Source organism: Chelonoidis abingdonii, chromosome 6, assembly GCF_003597395.2.
Source record: "Chelonoidis abingdonii isolate Lonesome George chromosome 6, CheloAbing_2.0, whole genome shotgun sequence".
NCBI classification, from domain to species: domain Eukaryota; kingdom Metazoa; phylum Chordata; order Testudines; family Testudinidae; genus Chelonoidis; species Chelonoidis abingdonii.
Genome location: NC_133774.1, coordinates 102,271,259 through 102,297,788, shown reverse-complemented (window position 1 = coordinate 102,297,788; position 26,530 = coordinate 102,271,259). Strand labels below are relative to the sequence as shown.

Genomic DNA, 26,530 nt, shown 5'->3' with positions numbered 1-26,530 from the left:
GCCGCTATGTGCTGAGATATACCCTGCCGACCCAACCGCTCCTCAGTTCCTTCTTACCGCCCGTGTCGGTCGTTTGAACAGTGGAAGCGCAGCTTAGCTGACCTCCGCTTCCTAGCTAACTTACGTAGCTTTGTCTATGTCTATTAGATATCGTTATAAGTATAATCCTATTTTTTCTTAATATACTAGTAGTTTATAATAAGATACTATTATAGCTAAAACTATCCATCACCTAACTGACGTTTTTTCATCAGCCACTCCAGGGGGCGACCTGCCGGCCCACCGAGTGTTGCTAGGGTAAAAGTTTCTCCGACGAACGTGCACGCGGCGCGCGCACACCTAACTGGAATGGATATGAGCAAGGACTCGAAGAAGAACTAAAGTGCCGTTTGGAGACCAAACATCATGTCCTCAAAGATAAAACCACAAGATTATGTTTTTTTTTGAACAAAAGCTCTTTCAACCTAAAGGACAGATGAATCAAAGAACACTGTGCTACTCCAGCCAAAGCACTTTAAGCATCTGATGCTGTCTCATGTCAAATACCAAGAAGTGGAAAGTCTCATTTGATTGGTCAGTCATGTGCTTCTAGCAGCAATTGAAATGGCATCAATAATATGGGGAAAGAAGATTGCTGACCAACAGTCTCATGCTAGTATCTGAAAACATAGTTAGCTGCAGAATTGCTGAGATGGCAGGAGATGTCAAGGAGCAGATCGTCGAAGTAGTGAGATACAGCCCTTTTTTCACACCACAAGTTGACGAGAGCGCTGACTTTGCCAATGCAGCACAAATGATGGTTTTCATAAGATAAATCTGCTCAGCTCAGATCAAAAAAGACTTTATTTTGCCATTCCGTCCCAACAAGAACTACAGATGAGCAGTTGTTGAAAATTTTAGACCAGTAAATGGCAGATAAAAACATTTAGTAGAATTGTTGTGTCAAGATTTGTATGGATGGGGCAAAAGTCATGACTGATGAAGTAGTGAACTTGTTGCTCAGATGAAAGCTGTTGCATCACACAGTTGCTCAGAGAGGCACTAGCCTTGAATGCAATCCCAAAAGCAGATGTCAGATGTACTGACTGCTGCTGTCAAAGTTGTGAACTTCACATAGCACTGAGGAGAGGCATAAGTTTGGTAGTCAAGCTTTTATGAAGAAATGGCATTGTTGCACCAGAAACTTCTGCTTCATACAAAAGTTAGATTGTTGTCACATAGTAAATTTCTGGCAAGAATCTGGAAACTCATGAAGGAGTGTCATATGTTTTTGAGCAACTCTGAAACACCATTTCACCATTACTTCCATGACCAGGTTTTATTGGGCTATATGGCTAACATTTGACAAGCTCAATTAACTTAACCTTTCATTGAAAGACAAGAACAGAACAGTTTCTTTATCCACAAAAATGTGCAGAGGTTTGCCAAAATATTTTGCTATAGAGGGAGTATTTATATGCTGCAAGACAATGTAACTATGTTCCCAATATTGTCTGTTGTCATTATGGACCGTGAAATGTTCTAGACGTTAACTATGTAATTCATCTTTGAATATTTGTCTCAGCTTTGCACACAGTTCAGCAAATATTTTCCCAAAAGAGAGTGAAATGAATTGCAGGATTTCACCTGGGTTTGAAAACCATTTTCAGAGGAATTCATACCAAAGGTCAAGACTGACATGAGTCTAAAAGAGAATTTGATTGACTTCACTGATAGCTCTGTTTTGAGAGAGAATTTAAAGCACACCTCTTGATTAGTTCTTCTCAGTTTAAAAAGAATTCCCCAAACTGCCCCCAACTCAAAATACTTATTCATTTTGCCTCAAGGTATCTATCTGAAGTGAGCTTTTCTTCACTTATATATATATAAAAAGGATAGAAGCCAGTTGAATGTAAAGACTGATTTGCAACTGAAACTCTCCAAAATCAGAGATTTCATAAATCGTGACAGCAAACACATTTATCCTACTCACTGAGACAAATGCAAGTCAATAACGGTCCTTTTATGTTAGAGGTTTTCAATGTATTTTCATCTGTGGACCCCTAAAAAATTTCAAATGGAGGTACAGACCCCTCTGGAAATCTTAAACATAGTCTGAGGACTGCCAGTGGTTCGCAGAGCACAGGTTGAAAACTACTGTTTTATGTTAACGTTTACTCAGTAGAAGGACTGTGGTGCTGTGCTATTTATGTTGCTTTCTATCTAAGCAATATGTTTTGTTAGCCAAGAAAAAAAAATCCTCTTGTTCTATGCAAAAATACTGTTTCTTAGTATGGAGGTGGCAGGGAGCGCATGCTCATGGGACATCAGTCTCCTAAGAGGGGTTCAGCAAACAAAATGTTTGGGACATTCTACCTTAGGGTATTAAAATTTAAGGAGAGAGAAATGGGGCAAAGCAAGGCCTCACAAATCAGATGGAAGCAGCAGCTAATAGAAGCTTCCCCAAGTACTGTAAGATGACAATGGGAGGTATGCAAAAAAGGGCTGGAAGCTCTATTTCATAGATTCAAGAGACAGGGAGGATGGAAAAGATGGACCTGGAGGGAGGTAGAAAGAGGACAGCTTGACCTGAAAGCTATCTTCACAGGGCTGGGGGAAACCAGAAGGCAGGACAGGGGCTGGAAGCTCCCCCACAAGTGAGGGGGAGGAGGGAGTGGAAGAAAGCACATACTATAAAGCTTGCTCATCTCCCTTTGATCTCTCCCTGTAAGCTTCAGAGACTACAAGGAACAGATGGTCCTCCTCAGACTTCTTCACAGTACTGGAGAAAGTAGGAGGCAGCAGATGCTGGTGGAGCTTTTAATTGGGGATATACATTTCTATTCTAATCTACATAGGTTTTTATACCATAGTCATCACCATGAACTCTGAGCATTTTCCAGTAGCACATTAAGCAACACATCTAGACATCTGTCAACACACATACACACAGAGCTATGTGTTTACATTAGAGAAGACAAACACAAAGAAATGTGTCTTACACTTGGAGTGGAAAGTATAAGATCTGCGATGGACCGTAGTTCTCAAAGAAGTTAATCTGACAGTCTCAGACACACAGACACCCCCCCACACACCCCCCAGAAAACATTCTGGGCAGTAGCAGAGCCAAGCAGCAATTGGGAGCTAGAGGGAATTTTACCATGTGGAGGAGGAGCAGGTAAGAGTTAAGAGAGGACAAAGGAGCAGAAGACTGTGGGGAAATGGGAGACTTAACTTCTCAATGGGTCCATTGTGATGACCAGGAGGAAAATCACCTTAGCTGAGAGATGTAAAAATCACCGTGAAGCCAGATGCTCAAAGGTGACCCATCAGAGCTGACAATATCAGCTTTGAGACCCAGAGTGGTGCTGGGTCCCTTTAGAAATCTGATGGTCACCGAGTTAGAACATATAGGCCAACTTTCCATCAGGGGGTGGAAAGCTGAGATTGCAACCAAGTGAACTCTTAAAAAAACTAACTGAGAAACCCAACTCCTTTAGGTAGAGCAAGTATTCCAGAATGTCATGCACCTCAGCCTATCTAGGACGGAAAGAAGCTTCACTATCTGGATCAGACAGAAAAAAAGTTTTTATTTCATAAGATAAATATATCTGGTGAATGGCTTTCTCCTGTTCAGTAAAATGTTCTTAACAGTGAAAGAGCAATCTGTTTCCCCTTGGGTTAACCACTCAGCATCCATGCAATACAGACAGGGTTGTGAGGATATGGATGTAGAAAATGTCTCTGATTCTGAGATGATGTCTCTGATCTGGGTAAGACAGAAAGCATTTGAGGGTCTGAGAACCAGAGCTGCCTTGGCCAAGCAAGCACTATAAGAAAAATTTGGTGTGGTGCTGTGAATTTGAGAACTACAGGGGGAATTAAAGATACGGGAGAGAAAACATAAAGCAGACTGCCCTTCCATTGGAAGAAGAACATATCCGTTATTGAAACTGGACTGTGACTCACTCTGGAATGAACCTGGTAGCGTTTCTTGTTCTGTATTGGGGCAAACAGATCTACTACAGGCGTTCACCAAGTCTGGAATATCAACCTGACCACTTCAGTTTCGAGAGACCATTCATGCTTCATTCTGAAGGATGTGTTGAGGTGATCCGCGAGGCAATTCTGCATCGCCAGAAGGTGTGAAACTTTGTGTGCCACTGAGTTCTGAATGCAAAAATTCCTAAGACTTGCTGTTTCTAGCAAAACTAGTCCTATCTAGTTACCCCACTTGTTTAAATAGAGCATTCACAATGGTGTGGTCAATAAGAACTTATACCATACTGGCATTAACATGGAGCAGGAAGCTTGGACAGGCATCAGACTGTGCTAAGTTAGAGTATATTGATATGTACAGCCAGCTCCTGATTCAACCACAGGGCTTGGAGATCCCCTAAGTGTGCTCCCCAGCCTAAGGGTAAATGTCTGTTCCCAGAGGGAAGGGAAGGTGAGAAGGGAACCTCAGTGCAGACACAGGACAGGTTCATCCAACAGTTCAATGAAGACACAACTCTGGCTGGTACATGAACCAGCATGTCAAGGTGATAGACTTTAACCACTCTGTATGAGCCTCAGGTAGTCTGGTATGCTGAGTTACACATGTGTAAGCTACCATGCATTCTAGGAGTCTTCAGCAATTTCTTACACTAGGGCAGACAGCTGCATGAAAACAAGCAAAGTCAAAAGCAGCATACCAATCACTGGGTTCTAGGGAAGGAATAATGGAAACAGGGAAACCATGCAAAACATTTTCTTGATAAATCTGTTTAAGTTTCACAGATACGGACATCAATATGAGGAAATAAGAGTAAACCCCATTTCCCCAGTGCCATGGAAGTACTTCCACTATAGCTCCTAAACTGATCAGAGTCTGTATCTCTCACTTGATAACAGACTTCTGAGATTGATTGGTCCCTGAAAAGCAATGGGCAAGGGAAGAAGGGATGGAGAGAAACTGATCTGTTTTAACAGCATTCCAAGCACCAAGGAAGTGAGACAGCTTATTCCTTAAGGGAGCAGTACAGCAAGGAGGATCCCAATGGATTGATATACACATCTCCAAAAAGTCAAACAGGCTGTTTTGAGGTGGGTGGTTGCTCAGATGAAGCAACAGCAAGAGTGATCTCCTCCTTCAAGACTTATTTCTCCTTTTATCCTGATAAAGTTGTCTTGGGAGATAAAAGGCCTGCCTATGCTCTAGTGAGTACAATACTGTTTTCTCTTAGGAGCTGGCATGTAGATGCTCAAGGACCAGAATCCTTGAATCTGCAATCCTTGACAGAATGTAAAGCCTCCTGTACTTTTTCAAACAAGAGTTACATCCCTCAAAGGGTAGGACCTCAATAGTTTGTTGAATTTTCATAGGTATGCTGAAAGACTGCAACCAGGAGGAACAACACGTGGTCACTGCCATTGCCGCCATCATCCTGGTCACTGAGCAAGCTACATCTGGTGCAGTTTGGAGGGTTGTTCTCATGACCAGATGACCCCCAAGCAAGTATCACCTGGAACAACTCATTGAATTTATCCAGTAATATAGCCAAGAATTTGCACATCATGTCCCAATAAATAAGAAAAATCACATCAAAAATCTAAAGTTCTTGATTATTGGCTATATGAATTTGCAGTCCTAATGTTGAATAAATCTGCCAACAAAGTCAGTCCTGTTTTCTTTTTACTGTTTGTCCCTGGGGATAGATTTCATGAGGCCTTGGCACACTTTCATTAACTGTAATAACCAAAGACCCTGGGGGTCAGGTAGGAGTAAAAGTATTCAAGTTCTTGTGAAGGAACCTGGTATCTATACTCAATTCTTTTAATATGGGAGGTAAGGATGAGGGTGTCTGCCAGAGCATCTCTGTAGGATCCAACACAGCTTTGGTAATATGCAGTGCCACTTTATCAGGTGCAGTAGTGTGGAGGATGTACACCAACTTGTGTGGATTCTCCTGAACTAGCTCCACCTGAACGTCCAAAGATGTAGCTATCCTCTTAACATTTTATAGTCATCGGGTATTGGAAAGGAAGACTTCTGAACCAACACCTCATCTGGAGATAATGTAGAATTCATGAGGGGAGTGATTTCAGTATGAGACAGTTGATTCTGAGGGTCCAGTTACATATGTTTTTGGTATGACTGATTCCTTCAAGGCAGCATGGTCTTGAGCCACAATGGGGGAGGCTGATCTTAAAGTGGCGAGGGGGCAATACCCCAAGTATTCCAGTAAGAGGATTGCAGAAGACCATAAGGCCAATTATGACATCCCCATAAAGTCTTCTCCCTAGACCTGTACCTGTATGCACACCTATGGCATACATGAAAGAACGTTTCTGAAGGAGGAGGGGAGACCCAGGACTTGTAATATGTGCGAGAGGCATACAATCCAACCTCTGACTCTGAGGAGTAGGAAGAATACCTGTTGGACAATGTGGTGCAGTTCTGGGCAGTCACTGGAGACCGAAAGTGGGATTGATGTGTGGACATCAGTACCAAAGGAAACAACAAATGTTTACAAGCAATCAGTACCAACTGTTTGCCTGGAAGCTGCACTGGTGGCTTTTTCACAATCAGTGGTGAAAAATGATGGTGGATCCGGGGCTGCAATGGTATGCACCAACACTGGTTCCAAGAGTGGTCCTAGAACGTGCACTGCTGAAGAGGATGGTCCATGTCAGTTTGTCAGCACCAAGAAACACAGGAGGTCCTTAGTCACCTCACATGTCTCTGGCATTGTCAACACCAATAAGGCTCACTGCACTCCACTGTGTGGCAGTGCTGAAATGGAGGCTGGTTCCACAAAGAAAGGGTAGTTAGTGCTGGTCTCAGTGATAGCAAGGATGGCACTTGAGTCAGCAACAGCTATCCATCAGTACTGGAGAACATTGAGCTGGGTCTCGCACTCTAACTTTCATACCCAAGCAACTCTGTAAAGAATCAATCAGGGGACAAGATTCTGAATCCTTTTTGGTGGCAGGGGAGGTATTTTTTGCGCTAGTTGTCTGAGGCTGCTCCCAAGTCTTCTGCCGTTTTCCCAAGGGCGCTCATAGAACAGGGGTCGGCAACCTATGGCATGCGAGCCAATTTTTAATGGCACACGGCTGCCTGTTGGGACTCCGTGTGTCATTAAAAATCCTGCCAACGTGGCAAGCCGCGGGGTCCGCGGACCCATGCTGGAGTGCCGGCCGGAGCGCAGTAAGCCGCTGCCCCCTCCCCCACCTTCCCGTAGAGCCCTGCTGTCGCGCGCGCAGCACTCTAGGGGCTGGGGCTAGGTGCTCCCGCGGGGCAGCCTTTGGCTCTATGGGGAGGGAAAGATGCTCCCCGCTCATCCAGAGCCCTGCTGCCACATGCGCAGCGCTCTGAGGGGCGGGGCAAAACAGGGCTGTCCGCAGGGGGGTGGCAGCAGGGCTCCGGATGAGGGGGGCAGCAGGGCTCCGGATGAGAGGGGCTCATGGTAAGGGGGCCGACTCCAGGGCTTGGGGGGGGTTGGGTAAGGGGGGGGCAGTCAAGGGACAGGGAGCAGGGTGGTTGGACGGCGGGGTGGTATACTGGGGGTGTTGGGAAGGGGGTCTCTGGAGGGGGCAGTCAGGAGGCAAGGGGGTTGGATTGGGCATGGATCCGGGTCTGTTTTGGGGTGTATAGGGGTCAGGGCGGTCAGGGACAGGGAGAGAGGGTCCTGGGGGAGCAGTTAGGTGGGGGGGGTTAGGAGGGGGGTGGTCAGGAGACAAAGGTGCTGCGGAGATTGGATGAGTTCGGAGTTCTGGGGGATGTCGGAGTAGGGGTGTGGAGAGGGGTTGGGGCAGGCAGGGAGCGGGTGCGGGGGGTTGTATAGGCCAGAGTTCTGGGGATCCTGTCAGGGGCGGGGACGGTTAGATAGGATGGGAGTCAGGGGTCTATCTGGGTGCAGGGGTGTGGAAAGGGTTGGGGCAGTCAGGGACAGGTAGGGTCCTAGGGGGGGCAGTCAGGGGATTAAGGGACAGGGAGGCTCAGACAGAGGATTGGGGTCCAGGAGGGGGTAGTTGGGACAAAGAGCGGGGTTGGGGTTGGGGGAGCAGTCACCCAGCCCCTCTGCACTGAGCCCTGCACCCCACACCTCCCAGCCCCTGCCCTGACGCCTGACCAACCAGCCCTCTGACTCTTCACACCCCACCATGACCTAGCCCGACTGGCACCCCATACAATTACCCAGCCCCCCTCCCCTGAACACCTGCTCCCCCTCCATGCCCCCAGCCCCTCTGCCCAAGATCTTGCACCCCCATCACCATGACGCCGCACTCATCCCCACCCCCACCCTGAGCACCAAACGCGGAGCCCCCAGTTAAAGTGCCCCACACCCAAACCACCCTGCCCCAACCTAAGCCCCCACTGCATTCAGCTCCTGCGCCAGACCCTTCACCCCCCAGGGGGTGGCCCCTGTGCTCGGTCCAACTCCAACTCTCAGCTCAGTGCAGAGAGAAGAGAAATGGGCCAGAACCAGGGAGAAGGGAGGTACCCACTGTTTGTGGCAGGGCGGGACCGCAGACGGCACTGGGCTGAGGCGGGTCGCAGCCGGATCCGGCTGGCAGGAGCCGGAGGATGGAACCCTGAGCGGCAAGTGGCTAAGCCGCTCAGCCCACTGCCGGTCCTGGGGTCTCCAGCCACCACCCCACGACAGCCGCTGCCAGTCTGGGTCTGGCTGCCAGACGCCTTCCCAGCTGGTCACTGTCACAGCCGACCCCATCCAGCCCACTGCCGCCTAGTGAACAGAAACCCAGACGCAGCAGCAGCCTAATGGGTTCGGTGGCGTAAGATCAACATGTTTAATTAATTTAAATGAAACTTCTTAAACATTTTGAAAACCTTGTTTATTTTACAATACAACACTAGTTTAGTTATATAATATATAGACTTGTAGAGAGAGACCTTCTAAAAAACATTAAAATGTATGACCAGCACGCAAAACCTTAAATTAGAGTGAATAAATGAAGACTTGGCACACCAATTCTGAAAGGCTGCCGACCCCTGCCATAGAGGAAGAATATCATTTCCTTTGATATTCTAGTTGAGAAGGAGATTCAGACAAATAAAGATGCACTTCTAAAAAGGAGTAACATCTGCCCTAACAGGTACCGCTATAGAAAAATCTTCAGCTTTGGTGCACTGGGTATGTACTCCTAATGTTAAATGGACAAAAGAAAAGCTGAAGATTGCCCATCCAGCATGTGCTAGATTTTTTTTATTGGTACAGAATGAGAAGAGAACTAGTTTCTGAAGCCTGTGGTACAGAAGCAGGGACAATGCAAATTATCATCTTATTGTGAAAATACACTACCAAGATTCCAATGACAAAGTCCTCAGCTTAAACACATTGCAATCAGATGTTGGTATCTGCCTAAAAAATGTACCAGCTGAAAGTGGCTAGACAAGTGAGCTGAAACTTCTGCTTATAGCAAGGATAAATTGCTTGCTTTACTATTACCTCAACAGCTTTTAATGCAGAAGACTGGTGACCTCCTTCTCCCTCTAATGGGGCCTATGGTTGAGATGGCTAACTAGAACAGACAGGCAGAGAGTGCTTCTAAATGCAAAAGACTGCAAGGGAGCAGCATGAGAGGCTCAGAGCTCTGGTTTCTTCTGGAGTACCATGGAGCAAACTGCGTAATAAAGTGGCAGGGTCCTGAAGACAAGCAGAGAGATTCCCATCTACAAACAAACTGACCTGGACCCAAATTTAAATCTTTTAAAAGGATTGATTTCTCTCTGTTGCTTAGGAAAAGCAGGACATCTAGAAACTTCTTGTCATTGGTTGCCAGGATGCACTTTTCACTTGGTTGTGTCCCTGAAGAGGGAACCCAAACCGTAACAAAGTAAATTAAAGATTTGTTCCTGCCTCTTCAACTGCACAGCCAAGGTAAAACCCAAAGTTTTACTGACTAAAGTACATTATGTAATCAAGACAAGAGATAATGCAAAATGGAAACTCCGCTAATGGAGTCTGATGTACCTAATTAAAAACTGCTCATTCGTTAAAAGGCACTAACCAGTTAAATCTGGGTCAGAATCTGTTTTCTAAAAATTAACTATTTAAATAACTTAAAACTAATAGAATTATTTTCATGATTTTGTTTTAACTGAAATATAAACAAGGTTTGTTTTGTTTCTTTAAAATGAGTTGCAACCCAAGCTTTGCAGTAACAACTACTAGCACATTAAAAACTGAATGTGAAATTAAAGCAACTCATTTTAAACAGAAGATGTGAGCATAAACAATAGACAAACAAGATGAATGTAAAACAAATTAATTGATGTAGTGAAAAGTAAACTAGATTTCAAATATTATTTTATTTTTACCAAAGTAGTATATTAGCAACATAAGTAAGGATATTTTTAAAATTATATGAAAATATTTAATAAATAGGGGGTTAATGAAGCTAAACTTCACCAGGCAGCCACACTACAGACAGTTTAGTAACATACATGAACAAAACTTGTGTTTGGTTCTAAGTGGTAGAAAGTTGACTGTGATTTTCAAAGGAGCTTAAGGGAGTTAGTTGCCCATTCCCATTAAAAGTCAAAGGGTGCTGGGCTCTTAGTTCCTGTAAGCTCCTTTTCAAACCCAAGTCTTATACATTTTAGTAAACTATTTTTCTACCATTTAAAAAATTTAGCTTACCTGAGTTGGCTTGCGAGCAGACATGGTAGCATCATCACTTTCTGGTTTAGGAATGCTGTCAATTAGCTCCAAGATACCCATCAGCTTTTGGTCAGAGATTTGAACAGAGAGCAAAGGCAGTTGTCCAAAAATTTTGAATCTGTTACATAAATGATGACAGTTATTTCAAATGGATGCATCAATTAAAATGCTGCATTTGTTTTCTTCTTATTAACATCATCCTTACTTGGCAGCAAATTACAGAAACAGAAAAAATACTAAATGTAAGCTATCAGAGGGGTAACCGTGTTAGTCTGGATCTGCAAAAGCAGCAGAGTCCTGTGGCACCTTATAGACTAACAGAAGTTTTGGTGCCACAGGACTCTTTGCTGCTTTTAAATGTAAGATATATTTCATTTATATTTGAGGAAAAGTTGTTTAATCTATACAAAACTGTGGCTGAACTCATCATCCATCAGACATCTGAGCAATTCTAAGTTCCCTATTGCTACCATGTTCTGTGAAAGGAAGACTCCAAATATCAATTTTAGGGGTACTTTACCCACTTCTGATTTCTCATATCCCACAACCAGGAAGTCCTCTCTGTTATTTACTTGTTTTATTGTATTATTTATAAACACATCATAAAGTACTGTGCAAGAATAAAATTATTTAAGTGAAGTCAAACACATTTTCTCTATCCCAAGGAGCACGCAATCTAGCACTCCAATTTAACAAAACACTCAAGTGTTTTGTTGGGTAGGGGCTCTATTATAGACAAGAAACCTAAAACAGTATACAGGGCAACAGTTCAGGAAAAGTTGAGACAAAAGAATACATTAAGAATTTCTAAAACAAGTTAAAGTTAAGCAAGAATTTAAAGGAGGAAGATAGGAAATGGGACTTTTCCAAACAGAGGCCTGATGCTGCAAAGTCTTACACATATTTAACTTTAGATGCTGCAAGTAGACTGATTTCAAGTCCCGTGGTATACGTAAGTCTTTGCAGGACTAGGACCATAAAAAGAAGCGTAATTAGGCGTGAAACAGAGACTAAGAAAGCAGTTTGAAATCAAAGATTTTCAACTCTTATAATCTAGCTACATCTGCTTCTCAGATTAAATATAGAACTGCAACACCATTCCTCTTCCTTCTCGGACAAGCCAATCTCTTTAAACTGTACTGAAATTTCAAATTGAATCACCAAGTCTCTAGGTCTGACCAAGTCACAGATTTCTTTCTGTAATAAGAAAAGACGGTTACTCACCTTTGTAACTGTTGTTCTTCGAGATGTGTTGCTCATATCCATTCCAGTTAGGTGTGCGCGCGCCGCGTGCACGTTCGTCGGAGAAACTTTTACCCTAGCAACACTCGGTGGGCCGGCAGGGTCGCCCCCTGGAGTGGCGCCACTATGGTGCCTGATATATACCCCTGCCGACCCAACCGCTCCTCAGTTCCTTCTTGCCGGCTACTCCGACAGTGGGGAAGGAGGGCGGGTGTGGAATGATATGAGCAACACATCTCGAAGAACAACAGTTTACAAAGGTGAGTAACCGTCTTTTCTTCTTCGAGTGCTTGCTCATATCCATTCCAGTTAGGTGATTCCCAAGCCTTATGTAGGCGGTGGGGGTCGGAGTGAAAAATGCAGAATGTAAACTGCGGAGCCAAGGCTGCAGTATCTCTTGACTGTTGAACCAGAGCATTAATGCGAAGCAAGGGTATGGACCGAGGACCATGGAGCTGCGCGATAGATCTCGTGGGTAGGTACACGAGTTAGCAAGGCGGCAGATGAAGCCTGAGCCCTGTAGAACGCATGGTGATGTGGCTTGGGGAAATGTGAGCCAAATCATAACAAGTGCGGGTGCACGTTATCACCCAAGATGAGATCCACTGAGAGGAAACAGGTAGGCCTTTCCTTCGGACTGCTACTGCGACCGAGAGTTGGGGCGTGTTACAAAATGGTTTTGTCCGCTCAACATAAAAGCGAGCGCTCTACAGATGTCCAGGGAGTGCAACTGTTGTCCCCGTCACGTTGAGTGTGGTAACATGAAAGGCCGAACCACCTTAGGGAGGAAAGCGGGTGTGGACGTAACTGCACCTTGTCTTTGTAAACATAATGTATGGTGGAACCACCATAAGAGCCCTGAGCTCGAAGACTCGTCTGGCCGATGTAATGGCTACGAGGAAAGCTGTCTTCCAAGACAGGTATAGCAGCGAGCAGGTCGCTAACGGTCGAATGGAGGAGACATAAGTCTGGTTAAACCCAGGTTGAGGTCCCAGGTTGGGGCTGGGCGGCGTACCTAAGGGTGTATGCGCTCCAAGCCCTTGAGGAACCCCGAAACCATAGAGTGTGAGAACACAGAACGACCACCTAGCCTGGATGGAAGGTAGAGATGGCTGCCAAGTGTACCTTCGGCGAACACCGCTAGGCCCTGCTGTTGCAGGCGGAGGGTAGTCCAAAATAGAGGGATCGAGACCCCAGCAGGAGTAGATTTAAGCGTTTCGCACCTGTAGGAGAGACGCTTCCACCTGGCCAGGTACGTTGACCAGGTGGAAGGCATGCTGCCACCCTGATAGTCACGTAGGAGCCACACCGTGAGGTGAAGAAACTGCAGGTCCAGGCGGCGAAGTCTGCCGTGGTCCTGAGGTACGAGGTCTGGGTGGAGTGGCAGGGTAATTGGGCAGGCTATTGACAGGCCGAGCAACGTGGCGTATTAGTGCTGCCTGGAACACGCTGGAGTGATCATGATGATGCGCGCTCTGCTCCTGCGAAGTTTGAGCAGGACCCAATGAGCCGGGAACGGGGAAGGCATAAAGGTGTTGGCCCTTCCACGGCATGAGGACAGCGTCCGAGATCGGTCCGGGAGAGACCTTAGAAGGAGCAGGACCTCGGACATTTCCCGTTCTCGCGGTAAGCGAACAGTCCATATGTGGGGGGAAAAAACCCACTTCTGGCCACAAAATGCATCACATCAGGCAGGGCGACCACTCATGAGACAGGGAAAACCCTGCTGAGTCGAATTGCCAAGGAGAAAGGATGCTACCAGATTTATCGAGTGGGCTATGCAAAAGTCCCAGAGATGGATGGACTCCTGACAAAAGGAGGAGGACCACGTCCCTCCCAGTTGTCTATGTAGTACATGGCCGTTTGTGCTGGCTGTAAACACTGAGACGCTACGGCCTCGCAGCTGCTGCTGGAACCCCTGGCACGCCAGGCAGACTGCTCTCATCTTTGAACACTGATGTGGAACGCCAGCCCCTGAGAAGACCAAAGGCCTTAAGCTCGAAGGTTACTGAAGGTGAGCACCTGAGCTGAGAGATGACGCCTCCATCGTCAGGGACAGTGAGGGCTGGGGCGGATAGAGCGGCATCCCCTGCCACACCAGGGAGGGAGTTAGCCACCTTCTAGGGAGCCCTAGGATGCTCAGGGAATGTGTGACTATGGTGACCATTGGGCCCCTATCCGGCGGTACGCCGATTTGAGCCAAACTTGGAGATGACAGAGGCAGAGCTTAGCGTGTTTGGTTACAAACTAGCAAGAAGCCGTGGGACCCGGGACCTGAGACCGAGACAAGTGGGGAACCAGAGTGGATGTAAGTTTCCGTAGGACGACCATCAGGCCTAGAACACTGTTGAATAGGTCCTTGACGATGCCCACACGCTGAGTGACTTGTGTCTTGGAGTCTCTCTCAGATAAGCCAATCGCCCAGATACGGAAACGCATATCTGACGTCGGCGGAGGTGGGTGGCGACTACGGCCACACACTCGGTTAATGCCTGTGGGGCTGTAGCAAGGCCAAACAGCAGGACCGTAAAACTGGAGTACCAACGGTTGGCTAGAAAGCGGAGGTATCTCCTGTGCGGAGGGAAGATGGCAATGTGAAGTACGCGTCCTTCATATTGAGGCGGCATACCAGCCTCCAGGATCTAAGGACAGGATATATGGTTCCCAGGGATGCCATGCGGTAAACTTCAACCTTAACATAAACTGGTTGAGTCCTCGTAGGTGTAGGATAGGTCTGAGACTGTTCCGTACGAGTCGGGGATTAGGGAATATTGCCCCTTCGTCCATCGGCGTCTGCGCCTCTTTAAGAGGATTACGCCGAGAGGAGTCCCTGAAGAGGGACAGGGTTGGAACAAATTGGAGTGGCACCCAACTCTCCACCATGTGCAGGGGACCGCGAACTGAAGTTAACTGGGACCACGCCAAGAGGAAGTAGGAGTGGGTAAGCGCTTGTAACGGTACGCCGCCCTCGGGCGCACCTTTGAAAGTTCGTCTTTGGTCCCCGATCGTGATTGTGAGGGGCCTCGTCTTGGCCCTCTAGGGTCCTGACGGTCGTCTGCGACCACCTCAGTCGCGCGCGCCGACTGCCAAAGCCCGATCTGTGGCTAGGCACAGAGTGTGTGTGGTGTGGCTGGGGACGGAAAGGCCTGCGTTTTAGTGTCGTCAGGCGTATGCATGCCCGAGAGAGAGCTCATTAGGACCTTGTTGCCCTCCAGGCTTTGTAGCCTGGGTTGATTCACCGCAAAGAGGCCTTTACCAACAAATGGTAAGTTTGTGAAAGGCGGAGGTTTGAACCGGAAGCCATGAGATGCTCCTCATGGTAACGAGGCCTGAAGAGAAGCTCTAGCCGCCTTTTTCCCTTCCTCCAAGAGGGCAGTGACTCTTGGACCGGAGTCTTGATGGAGAAGCTCCAATAATATTATTTCCCCGTTATCCGTGTTATGATTATAGGGGCTAAGCAGGGCTTATTGATTTGCCACGCAGGGCTATAAGAAGCCTTGCAGAATACACCTTGCGGCTGAGTAGGGTCATTCGCCTAGCCCCCTTCGATTTCGGGGCTGGCGCCTGTTGGCCATGCCGTTCCCTTTTTTTCTTGACCAACTGAATGACTAGTGCGCAGGGAGGAGGACGGACAGCTACCAGTAGTCATACCCTCCATAGAGTATCGGCATTCACCTGGATGGTCCGAATAAACGGTTATAGGGCCCCTCTAGCTGGGGCACTTGGCGATAGAAATGTCCACTACCGGGTCCCCTATACATCCGGACCTCCTGCAGCTGGAGGTCCGCATTGAGTGTACCCTCCATTAGTGAGAGCCTGATATGGCTCTCAGGTTGTTGACCTTGGGCACGGCAACCAGATCGCGGTCTTGCAAGCATAAGGCTGTCCGCGCATAGAAAAATGGAAAAAGACACATCTGGATGCGACCAAGTCGTCTGGATGGCCATGGAGTGCTGAAAGATCAGGGCAGAGAGTCTGACTCTACCAGACCTTGCCCAACTTGGCACCTGGGACCGGTACGCAAGGCGCACTGGTACCTGGAACGAGATCCGACCTGCGACCAGAGCGTGTGCTGGAGGCCACCGAGATCTCGAGGTTGGGAGCAGCTACAGGAGTCACAGTGCCTGTACGGTGCTGAGCCGGAACGGCGGTGCCGGATTCATCGGGTCGGTGAATCCCTCGTCGTGGGACACAGACCTGTGCGGCCGAGTGCGACCGGTGCTGAGATGAGAGCAGTGTCGGGACTGCAAGTGGCGTTCGGGAAGCAGGTGAGTGGCCGACGGAACTTGGACCCGTCTGCGGACCGTGTCATGAACGGGTGCCGCTCTGCTGCGCCGACAGGGATTGGTCGTATCAAAGGAGGCTTGCAAGGACTGTAAGTAGCTCCGCACCGCGGCGTTGCGCAGGGGTTCAGGCAGCATCCACTCTGTCACGGCAACGAGATGGGATCCTCGTCGTTTGAAATGTTCTGCCTGCAGTGGACCGGGAACAGTAAGCCTCGACCACGTGTCGTGTTAACGCGGAGGAGGCAGAGCGCAGAGTAGACAGGCTCCTGCGGAGCTGATTTGACACGGGGAAGTACGGACGGCACCCTTGTGGGACCGGGAGGCCTCGACGGTGCCGACTTCGTTGTTGGTGCCGCGGCAGGTGTCGGTGCGGGCGATCCGACTTGGCGACGCCCTTGTGCTCTCTGGCTGCGGTGCAGTTGGCATGGAAGCAGTGGGCAGGAAGCAGCAGAGGCTCAACCCATGGTGACCGTCATGCCCGGGGAGCAGCCAGCACTGGGATTTCGACTGCCCGCGGGGACCGGACATCCAAACGGTGCCGGCGTCCTCAGTGCCTCTGCAGGTGTTGGTGCCTGGCGATCCGACGTAAATGACAGCTCTCTGGCTGGGTGCAAGTTGGGCACAGAAAGCAGCAGGAGCAAAAGGGAGCTCAACACGGAGAGCGTGCCGGGGAGCTGTCGGGCACCTGGCAGGAGGAGTCGTGGCTTTCTCAAGCCCCCGAGAGAGGGAGCAGGTTGCCGAGTCGACGTTGGTGACGGTAACGGCCCGGTGCCGGGGGGTCCGGTGCCGAGGAGGCGCGTTCTGTCCGCCGAGTAGCCAGTGTCGGTGCAGAAAGGTGGAGGGAAAAGAGAAGTGCTGCTCAAATTTTTTTCTCTGCTTAAACGCCTTGCAAATGGGCACTTAGCGTGAAATACGATCCCCAGGCAACCGTAAACAGAGTCGTGTGGATTCCTCCTGTCACGCAACAGTGCCGGAGGCCGGCCAAAGCACGGCCCTAAGAACCGGTGAGCCGGGCATGGGCTCCGGCACCGGTTGCGGGGAGGGCTCCCCCGAACCCCGCTAACTATGGTTAAACTAACTATGCTAGCAAAGAAAAAACGCATAAAGTATAGATATATATATATATAAAGAATTATAACTATATATCTAAATACACAAAGACACTACGAGAGTAGCTAGGGAAGCGGAGGTCAGCTAAGCTGCCGCTCACTGTTCCAACGACAACGACACAGGCGGTAAGAAGGAACTGAGGAGCTGGGTCGGCAGGGGTATATATCAGGCACCACAGCGGCGCCACTCCAGGGGGCGACCTGCCGGCCCACCGAGTGTTGCTAGGGTAAAAGTTTCTCCGATGAACGTGCATGCAGCGCGCGCACACCTAACTGGAATGGATATGAGCAAGGACTCGAAGAAGAACTTTTAAGATTTTTTTCTTTAGTAGCGTCCATAGTTTCAATATTTCTATAGAGACATTTCAAACTACCTTTTTGTCTCCTAATTTTGCTTTGTCCCTTGGGAACTGGAAAAATCTATGATCACTACCTGACCTCAAAGTACTTGCCCACCTACTGCCTAGTGATCTGCAATCTAAGACTCTTAATAGTTACCATTGCTCCTGGATTTAAAGTAGCAGAAGCGGTCAGAAGCTTTTTAGCTTTTGACTTAAAAAGAAATTGTGCCTTTCCCTGGAAATGAAGACTAACACAGTCTTTGTTACCATCAGCTCCTATGACGTGCTTTAGCTATGTGCCGCCATCTGTGTCTGTATTCTGCAAGCATACTATGTATGGCTTTTATTTTATAGGTTTTTGGAATATATTGAAGGTTTGAGATGACACGTTGCTCACACAGTGCCGGTACACAGAAGGTAAAATGACTGACAGGCAGCTGATGACGCATCAGAAAAGAGGGCAATGAATAACAGCTGCAGCAGTAGAAATTCTTGTCGGAACAGCAAATTGAAGGGGACAAGGAAGGGGAATGGACCAGGAGCCTTATAGTGGAAAATCAGTAGAAGAAATACCCACAGAAGCAGGTTAACCAGAACTGGGAATGGCCAAGAGATCTGGGGTACAGAAAGACCCTGGATCTTGTGGATGAAGCAAAGCTGTTGTAGAGCTGCCTGAGCTCTGCATAAGGGCTGATAAATTGAGGCAATGTGCTGATACCAGCGAGGCAGGCACTTTGCCATAGATGTGAACCTCATAGTTGTAAACTCCACTGCTCAAGGTAGGCCATCATCTCAGCATCCCTGGAGAGAGGTTTAGATCCCAGGGAGGAATCGTCTCTCTTACTTGGGGATTATAACCTCTCCAGGTCTTTAAGAAAAAGGATAACCATCTCATGCAAAAAGACAGACTCACCGTCTACTTTCTACTCACCATGGAAGGCTGAAATGGCTGCTAGATGTATCCAGACTGAAGAAATGGCCAGACCCTATTATTTCAGAAGCAGAAGGTACTCCAATGAGGACTGCATAGGCAGAATTCCACGTTGAGAGCACCAGATGGAGAATAGCTTCCATTTTGCAAAATAAGTGGTCCTGACACAGGGTTTTCTAGTGCCTAGCAGGACTCTACGGACTTGCTCCAAGTAAGCTTGCTCCTCAGGATTCAGCAATGGAGCTTACAGGCCATCAGATGAAGAGAACCAAGGTTCGGGTGGAGCAGCTGACCATGGTCTTGAGAGATCAGGTCCAGGTGTAGCGGAAGCAGAAGCGGGGTCTCCACCCAAAGGCCTATGAGAGTGGTGAACCAATGTTGCCTGGGCCATGCTGGGCCTATGAAAATGACCAGGGCCCAATTCCACTTCATCTTCATCAGAACCTTGTGACTCATCAGAATAGGTGGACAGGCGTAATAGGTGTTCGTAAGAGACCACAGGGCTATGGCCTCGCAGGGAGCAGAACTGGTGGTATTTCCTGTTGTCACAAGTAGCAAACACATCAATAAGGGGAAACTCCCACCATTGGAATGTCCCTTGCCATGTCCAGACGGAGGGACCACTCGTGGTCCGAAGAGAAAGACCTGCTGAGGTGATCCACCAGCTGGTTCTCCACTCCCAGAAGGTACGACACTTCTAGAGGGACTGAATGTGTTATGCAGAACTCCCACAGTTGGATTGCTTGCTGACATAAGGGAGAAGTGTGCACTCCACCCAGCCGATGCAGAACATGGCAGTTGTGTCATCCATGAGAACCTAAATGACCTTGTTCGTAAAGTGAAGCAGGAATGCTTGGCAGATGAGGCAGACTGCCCTGAGATCTTTGACACTGATATGAAGAAGAGCTCTTCTTGAGACCATAGACCTTGAGTCCTAAGGGACCCTAAGTGGGCATCTCAGCCGAGCGCTGACGTGTTGAAGACTAGAGATATCGACGGTTGAGGCTGTGAAAAGTGGTCTCATGCACAAACCTCACGGTGGTTCTGCCACCACGTCAGTGAGCCGGAAACAATGATGCTGTGAAGGTGAGTATACCGTGGCCAGCCATGGTTGGTGAGGTCTGAGACATAGCTTCCTGTGTTGTACTAAGTATGTGCTCAATAGCATGCGGCCCAGAAGACTCAAGCACTTCCGAGTTGTCATGACTGAATGTGTCTGAAGGGACCTTATCAGGACCATGACTGTCCAAAACTGATCATCTGGAAGCAGGATCCTTGCCTGCATGGTATTAAGATCGGCACCAATTAACTCTATCCCTTGCACAGGGATAAGGGTGGATTTATGGGCATTTATCAGTAGACCTAGTGCCCTGAAGGTTGACTGGATAAGATAGGTGTTGGGTTCCACCTGAGCTCTGGACCGGCCTCTGATAAGCCAGTCATTGAGGTACGGAATAAGTGTACTTCCCTTTTTCTGATGAAAGCCTCCACCACCATCATACATTTGGTTGAAATCCATGGGACAGCCAACAGGCCACATGGAAGCTCTGTGAACTGGTAATGTACGACAAATCTTGGGAACCTTCTGTGGCAATGGACAATTGATATGTGGAAGTATGTGTCCTTTAAACTGAGTGGGGCACACCAATCTCCTGGATCCAATGAGGGAATAATGGAAGTCAAAGAAACCATGCAGGACTTTAAGTTCTTCAGATAGTAGTTGAGACAACACAGGTCTAGGATAGGTCTGAAACCATCTTTGGCTTTTGGGCTTAGGTAACGGGAATAGAACCCCTTTCCTCTTAGATAATGCAGAATCTCTTCTATGTCTCCTACCTGAAGGAGGGATTGGATTTCTTGTTACAACAATTGCTCGTGAGAAGGGTCCTTGAAGAGGGATGAGGAGGAGGGGTGGGAAGGTCAGACAGACAAAAACTGGAGGGTGTATCCCTCTTCTATTGTGTTAAGTACCCAACGGTCCAATGTAATGTGGGTGCAGGCACTGAAGAAATGGGAGAGTCAGTTGGAAAACAGAGGGGTAACTGGATCCAGTATTGTGGGGACTGAGACATCAACCTTGAACATCTTGTCAAAATGAGTGCTTTGAGCTTCCTGAGTGTCTGGGAGTAGCCTGCATCGGTCCTGTTCAAGTTGGCAGAGGAGGTCTAGGCCTGAACCCACTGCTCCTCCTCCTTTGCTGGTCCTTTCTGGCTGGCTGGACAAAGTAACAGCCAGTCTGTTGGGGCCTGTAATGTTTCCTGGATATCACTGGAGTATATAGTCCCAGAGATTTCAAGGTCACCTTGGAGTCCTTAAGACTATGGAGTCCAGTGTCTCTTTGCTCTGAACAGCAAGGACTCTTCAAAAGGGGAAATCCTGGAGGGCTTGTTGTACCTCCTGGGGAAACCCTGACGACTGCAACCACATGCTTCTGCACATGGTCACTGCCATTGCTGTTGATCTGGCCGCATAATCAGCTGCATTCAGGACTGCCTGCAAGAAGACCCTCGCCACTGTTTTTCCCTCCTCAATCAGTGAGGAGAACTCCCATCTGGCATCCTGGAGGAGCAAGTCCTTAAATTTTTTAATAGACACCCACATATTAAAGTGATAACAGCCTTGAAAAACATGTGATGAAGCTACTATAGGGGGTTTTCCAATAGAGGACAGCATTGGTACCAAGCAGTGGCAAGGGGATAGTTCTCTGCTGCGCTGCAGAACAGGTGGTGCAGTCCTGAACCTCCTGGGATGCAGGAACTGGTAGCAAAAAAACAGGTCTCTGGCTGCTGCAAACACCCCTGAAGTAGACATTGCTGCAAACTGACTGGCACACTGTCTGCCCAATGGCAATACCTCTGGTGCCAGAGTCAGCAAGGCCTGTGAAGGTACCAAAACCAGTTTTATTGGCTGCTGCAGTGCTGGAGAGGAAGAGCAGCCCAACAGGGGTCTCGCTCTATCCCAGTCCCCATGTCTACTTGCCTTTGGCATCAGAGATCGGCTCTTCTCCTGTTGTTTCTGGTGTTACTTCTTGGGTATTGTGGATGAAAATCAGTGCCAACACTCACAACCAGAGAGGGAGTGCTGCGCACTGAAGCTGAAGTGCTTGGTGCTGAGTCTGAACACTGTTCTGAAGCAGGTCTTAGGGTTGCCTCCGTGAGAAGGACCTTCAACCTCTATTTCTGGTCCTTCTTGGTGCGGGGTTTGAAGTCCCTGCAGATCTGGCAGCGGTCTTTTCTGTGAGATTCCCCCAAGCACTTGAGACAACTCTAGTCCACGTAGCACAATGGCCTCGACTTGATGCAGAAAGCAAGGGGCTTGAAGCCTAGTGACAGAGGTATGCCCCAGCACTGGGGAACGGACGAAGCTCGCTGAGCGTGGAGGTGTTCAACAACTAACTACTAAAAACTAACACACACTACTACAATAACTATATACACTTATCACGAAGAGAAAACCACTAGGAAAAGTGCCTGAGCAATAAAAGTATTTCCAGCAACCATCACGGGCTGTAAGAAGGAACTGAAGGAGTATGGGTCGACAGGGCCCTTTGTACCGGCTCTATAAGTATGTGGCACAAGAGGGTGCTGGAGCCAACCCAATGGGTATCACTAGGGGAAAAAATTCCAGCAACTGTGCTCAGGGCACGCACACACCTACACTGGAATGGACATGCGCAAGCACTCAAAGAAGGATGTCTGTTCCTTGATCCATCGTAATAGAAAGAGGCACACACTGTGGTTGCTATGCTACTTCCAGGTTAAATTTAGTGGGCTGGTTCCTATCTACAAAAAGATTAAAAACACCTATAATTCAGTTCTCAGACACTGCATCTTCACCTCTGAATCACCAACCACCTGCATTTGTCTGGAACACTTCAGCTCTTTCTTGTCAGGTTGAAATTTAAGAATTATAGTATAGTTGGGTCCTTGCAGGGACTATTCCCTTAAAAAGGAATTTATTGTGAACATTTACACAATAGAAAGAAAAACAAACATACTTAGGCATTCTTGCATCAGTGACAACCATTGCCCTGCTAAATTCCACTTTCACATCCATAGGCCGCAAGATATGTTGTGATGAATATTTTAGCTTACGAGCCTCCTTCCAATTTTCATCTAATGAAAAGAAAACAGTTGTATTACTTTATGTCACAACAGATTTTCCCAGCACACTGAATACATTGTGAAAATGGGTTTTGGAGCTGGGGAAGTATAGAATAAAGAAGGATAATGGAGGAAAAGTAATGTTGCTTGGCTAGATGCCAAAATCACAAGTGACATTCTTTGGTCTATATAGTATGCGCCAGACTAGGTTAGGTAACCCTGAGACCTTTTGGCCTCAGAAGTCTATGCAGTTGTAAGAAACCAAAAACGAAGAGTATGTCTACATTACAAACCTAAGCCAACCTATATTAGAGTGCTGCAGTGGTGCATGTCTACACTATCTTCCTTGGGCAGGTGGCGCGCATCCTCACCAGGTGCGCTTCCACCAACCTAGAGGGCAGTGTGGGGAGCAGAGACCCTGGTCCCTCAGCTCTTCTGGCAGCTCTCTGCCAGGAGCCTGGCTGCCCCACTGCTCCCGGCATGCTCCTCCTCCACCCAGCTTCCCATTCCCTGCCGAGAGCTTGGGAGGGAGCTGCCCAAGGCTTCTCACCACTGGGGAGTAGGGTTCAGCTGCCCCAGCCTCTTGAGCCCCCCACTCTACACTAGGAGCGAGCGGGGAACCACTCAGGTTTCTCAACCTGGCTCCCAAATGGGAGACAGGTCCAAAGCTGCCCCTGCTTCTCGCCCTACGAATCCAAGTTGCCAGGGCTTCAGCTCCCAGCTGGGAGCAGAGTCTAGCCCAGCACTCCAGGGGGACGGGAGCTTTCTTATCAGTTTCATGGCTCCTGTGATGCAGTATCTACACAGAGACTTCATTGCCCTAACCATACCAACATATGCCATATGCCTCTCGTGGAGGTGGAGTTATGATGTCCATGTAACAGGACATTTACAACAGTGGAAGGAAGGCTGTCGTGTAGACACAGACATAATTAGGCCAACATGAGCTGCTTTATGTCGACCTAACTGTGTAGTATAGACCAGCCCTAAGGTTGCACAGCTTGGTTGCCAGGCTTAATTAAGGGCTTGGAAAATTCGCTGTGTGTAGATGTGTAGGAATCGATTTGCTGTTTTAAAAATATCTATCCCAAAGGCAATCATGGCCTAGAATGTACTCATGTGTGGAAGTGAAGAACAAAATTTAGTGGAAACTCAATTGTTGGTTAAAAATTGGCACACCGGTTAACAAAATTTTTTGTTCAGTTGTCTTAACAAAAAGCAATTCATTTTGTGAATACTTACCATGTTTGCAATAAAGTAGCTGTATACTGCTGAGCTGAATATCAAAGCTATCATAAGCTCTTGACATGATATCTTCAATGGTGCTTTGTCCTACTTTGAGTTCTGACATATCAGAACGACTTTTACTTGTCATCTTAAAAATCACAAAAAGTAATTAAAATCAGTTTAAAAATCTTCAAAGCAATGGTCATACAAATATTCAACTTCTATCAGATTAGAGGTCAAATATCAAATAATTATTTTAATAAATAACAGGATCCATAGGACTAATATACCACATCAGACCAGTAATTTATGTAGTGCAAAATCCTCCCTTCAGTAATAGCCAGAATTAGATACTTTTCAAGAAACCCCATAATGAACCACTAAGAAATAAGCTGCCCACAGGAAAAATTGCTTCCTAAACTCCTATTAGTTAGTAGGTAACTTTTGCCCTGAACCATGAGAGCTCATACTCCTTTATAGTTTATTTTATCTAATGTTACTGTGACTGTTCAACATACAACTGTCTAATCTATTTTTTATCCTGCCAAATTAAACTGTCTCAATGATAACATGTAGCAGAGTTACACAATTTGTAATTAATCCGTGGAAATGTATTTCCTTTTATCAGTTTTAAATTTCTTGCCCTTCAATCTCATTGGCCATCCTCTTGGTCTTTTATTACAAAAAGTTATAAACTTAGGGTATGGCTACACTTCGAATTTCGGAGCGCTGCCGCGACAACGTTTTGAAGTGTGAGTGTGGTCAGAGCGGCACCGCTGGGAAAGAGCTCTCCCAGTGCTGCATGTAAACCACATCCTTTATGGGTGTAGTGTGCAGCGCTGGGAGCCGCGCTCCCAGCGCTGCCGCCCTGATTACACTGACGCTTTACAGCGCTGTATCTTGCAGCGCTCAGGGGGGTGTTTTTTCACACCCCTGAGCGCGAAACTTGCAGCGCTGTAAAGTGAGTGTAGCCAAGGCCTTAGAAACGCCCAAATATCCTCAGCACCATTATGTATCTTCATGCTGTCCCCTCTCACTCATCTCCTAGCTAATTTAGGCAGCCCTCGTCTTTTTAATCTCACCTCATAAAGAAGTCCTCCCATGCCTCTAATCATTTTTGTCATCTACCTTTAGAAATTTTATATTTCTACTCTATGTTTTTGAGGTGGGTTAACAATCTTGAAATACAATGCAATTATGAAGTTCTACCATAGATTAATATAATAGCATTGTAAGTTTTCAATATTAATTTCTAAACCATTCTTCATACATACTCACTTTTTTAAAAACCACGTCAAGTGGCAGTACAAGAACAGAAAATGATAAATTCATAATAAAATTTAATTTGTAATGTAATTAAATTTAACATTCTTGTAGGGCAGAAAAATACAAAAGAAACCCACCAGAGTAGCATTTAACTTCAAAAACAGGAACTACACAAAAATGAGGGAGCTAGTTAAATGGAAATTAAAAGGAACAGTCACACGAGTGAAATGCCTGCAAGCTACACAGAAACTTTGTTTAAAAAAAACCAAAAGGCGCAAACTACATGTATACAAACACAATGATATCATGGCTAAAGAGAGAAAAAGAGGCAGAGACAAAAAGACATCCTTTGGAAACTGCAAGTCAAATCCTACTGAGGAAAATAGAAAGGAGCATAAACTCTGGCAAATCAACTAAAGTAGTATAATTAAGCAGGCTAAAAAAGAATGTGAAGAGCAACTACCAAATGACACAAAAGCTAACAATAAAAAATTTTTAAGTACACCAGAAGCAAGAAGCCTGCCAAACAATCAATGGGGCCACTGGACAATCTATGTGCTAAAGGAGGACTCAAGGAAGACAAGGCCATTGGGGAGAAGCTAAATAAATTCTTTGCATTGGTTTCCACTGCAGAGGCTATGAGGGAGATTCCCACACCTATGCCACTGTTCTTAGCAGACAAATCTGAGGAACTGTCCCAGATTGAGGCATCAGCAGAGGTGATTATGGAACAAACTGATTAACTGAACAATAATAAGTCATCAGGACGAGTTCTGAAGGACCTAATATATGAAATTGTAGAACTGCGAACTATGGTACATAATCTATCACTTTAATCAGTCTCTGCCCTAGATGACTGGAGGATAGCTAATGTAACACAGATTTTTAAAAAGGCTCCACAGGCAATCCTGGCAATTACAGGCCAGTAAGCCTAACTTCAGTACCAGGAATATTGGTTGAAACTATAGTAAAAGAATAGAAAGATCAGACACAGATGAACACACTATGCTGGGGAAGAGTCAACACAGCTTTCATAAAGAAAAATCATGCCTCTCTAAAATATTCTTTGAAGGTGTCAACAAACATTGACAAGAGTGATCCAGTGGATTTAGTGTACTTTAACTTTGAGAATGCTTTTGACAAGGTCCCTCTTAAGCAAAGTAAGCAGTCATGGAATAAGCAGGAAGGTATGCTAATGGAAAATTAATTGTTTAAAAGTAGGAAACAAAGGGAAGGAATAAATGATCAGTTTTCACAGTGGAAAGGGGTAAATTGCAGGGTCCCACAAGGATCAGTACTGGGACCAGGGCTGTTCAACATATTCACAAATGATGGTAAAAAGGAAGTAATCAGTGACGTGGCAAAGTTTGCAA

The 26,530-nt window shown here is 46.8% G+C and overlaps 1 protein-coding gene across 4 annotated transcripts in view; it reads right to left on the bottom strand.

Annotated features, from left to right (window-relative positions):
• The window catches only part of VPS13A (vacuolar protein sorting 13 homolog A), a 339,425-nt gene that overhangs the window by 204,853 nt on the left and 108,042 nt on the right, over positions 1–26,530 (bottom strand). For all 4 annotated transcript variants that reach the window (XM_032790455.2, XM_032790457.2, XM_075067294.1 and 1 more), the window contains 3 exons: positions 23,907–24,039; positions 22,559–22,676; positions 10,632–10,770 (listed from right to left, as the gene is read on the bottom strand). In XM_032790455.2, the coding sequence (XP_032646346.1) occupies positions 10,632–10,770; positions 22,559–22,676; positions 23,907–24,039 (390 nt within the window). The remainder of the gene's footprint in view (positions 1–10,631; positions 10,771–22,558; positions 22,677–23,906; positions 24,040–26,530) is intronic.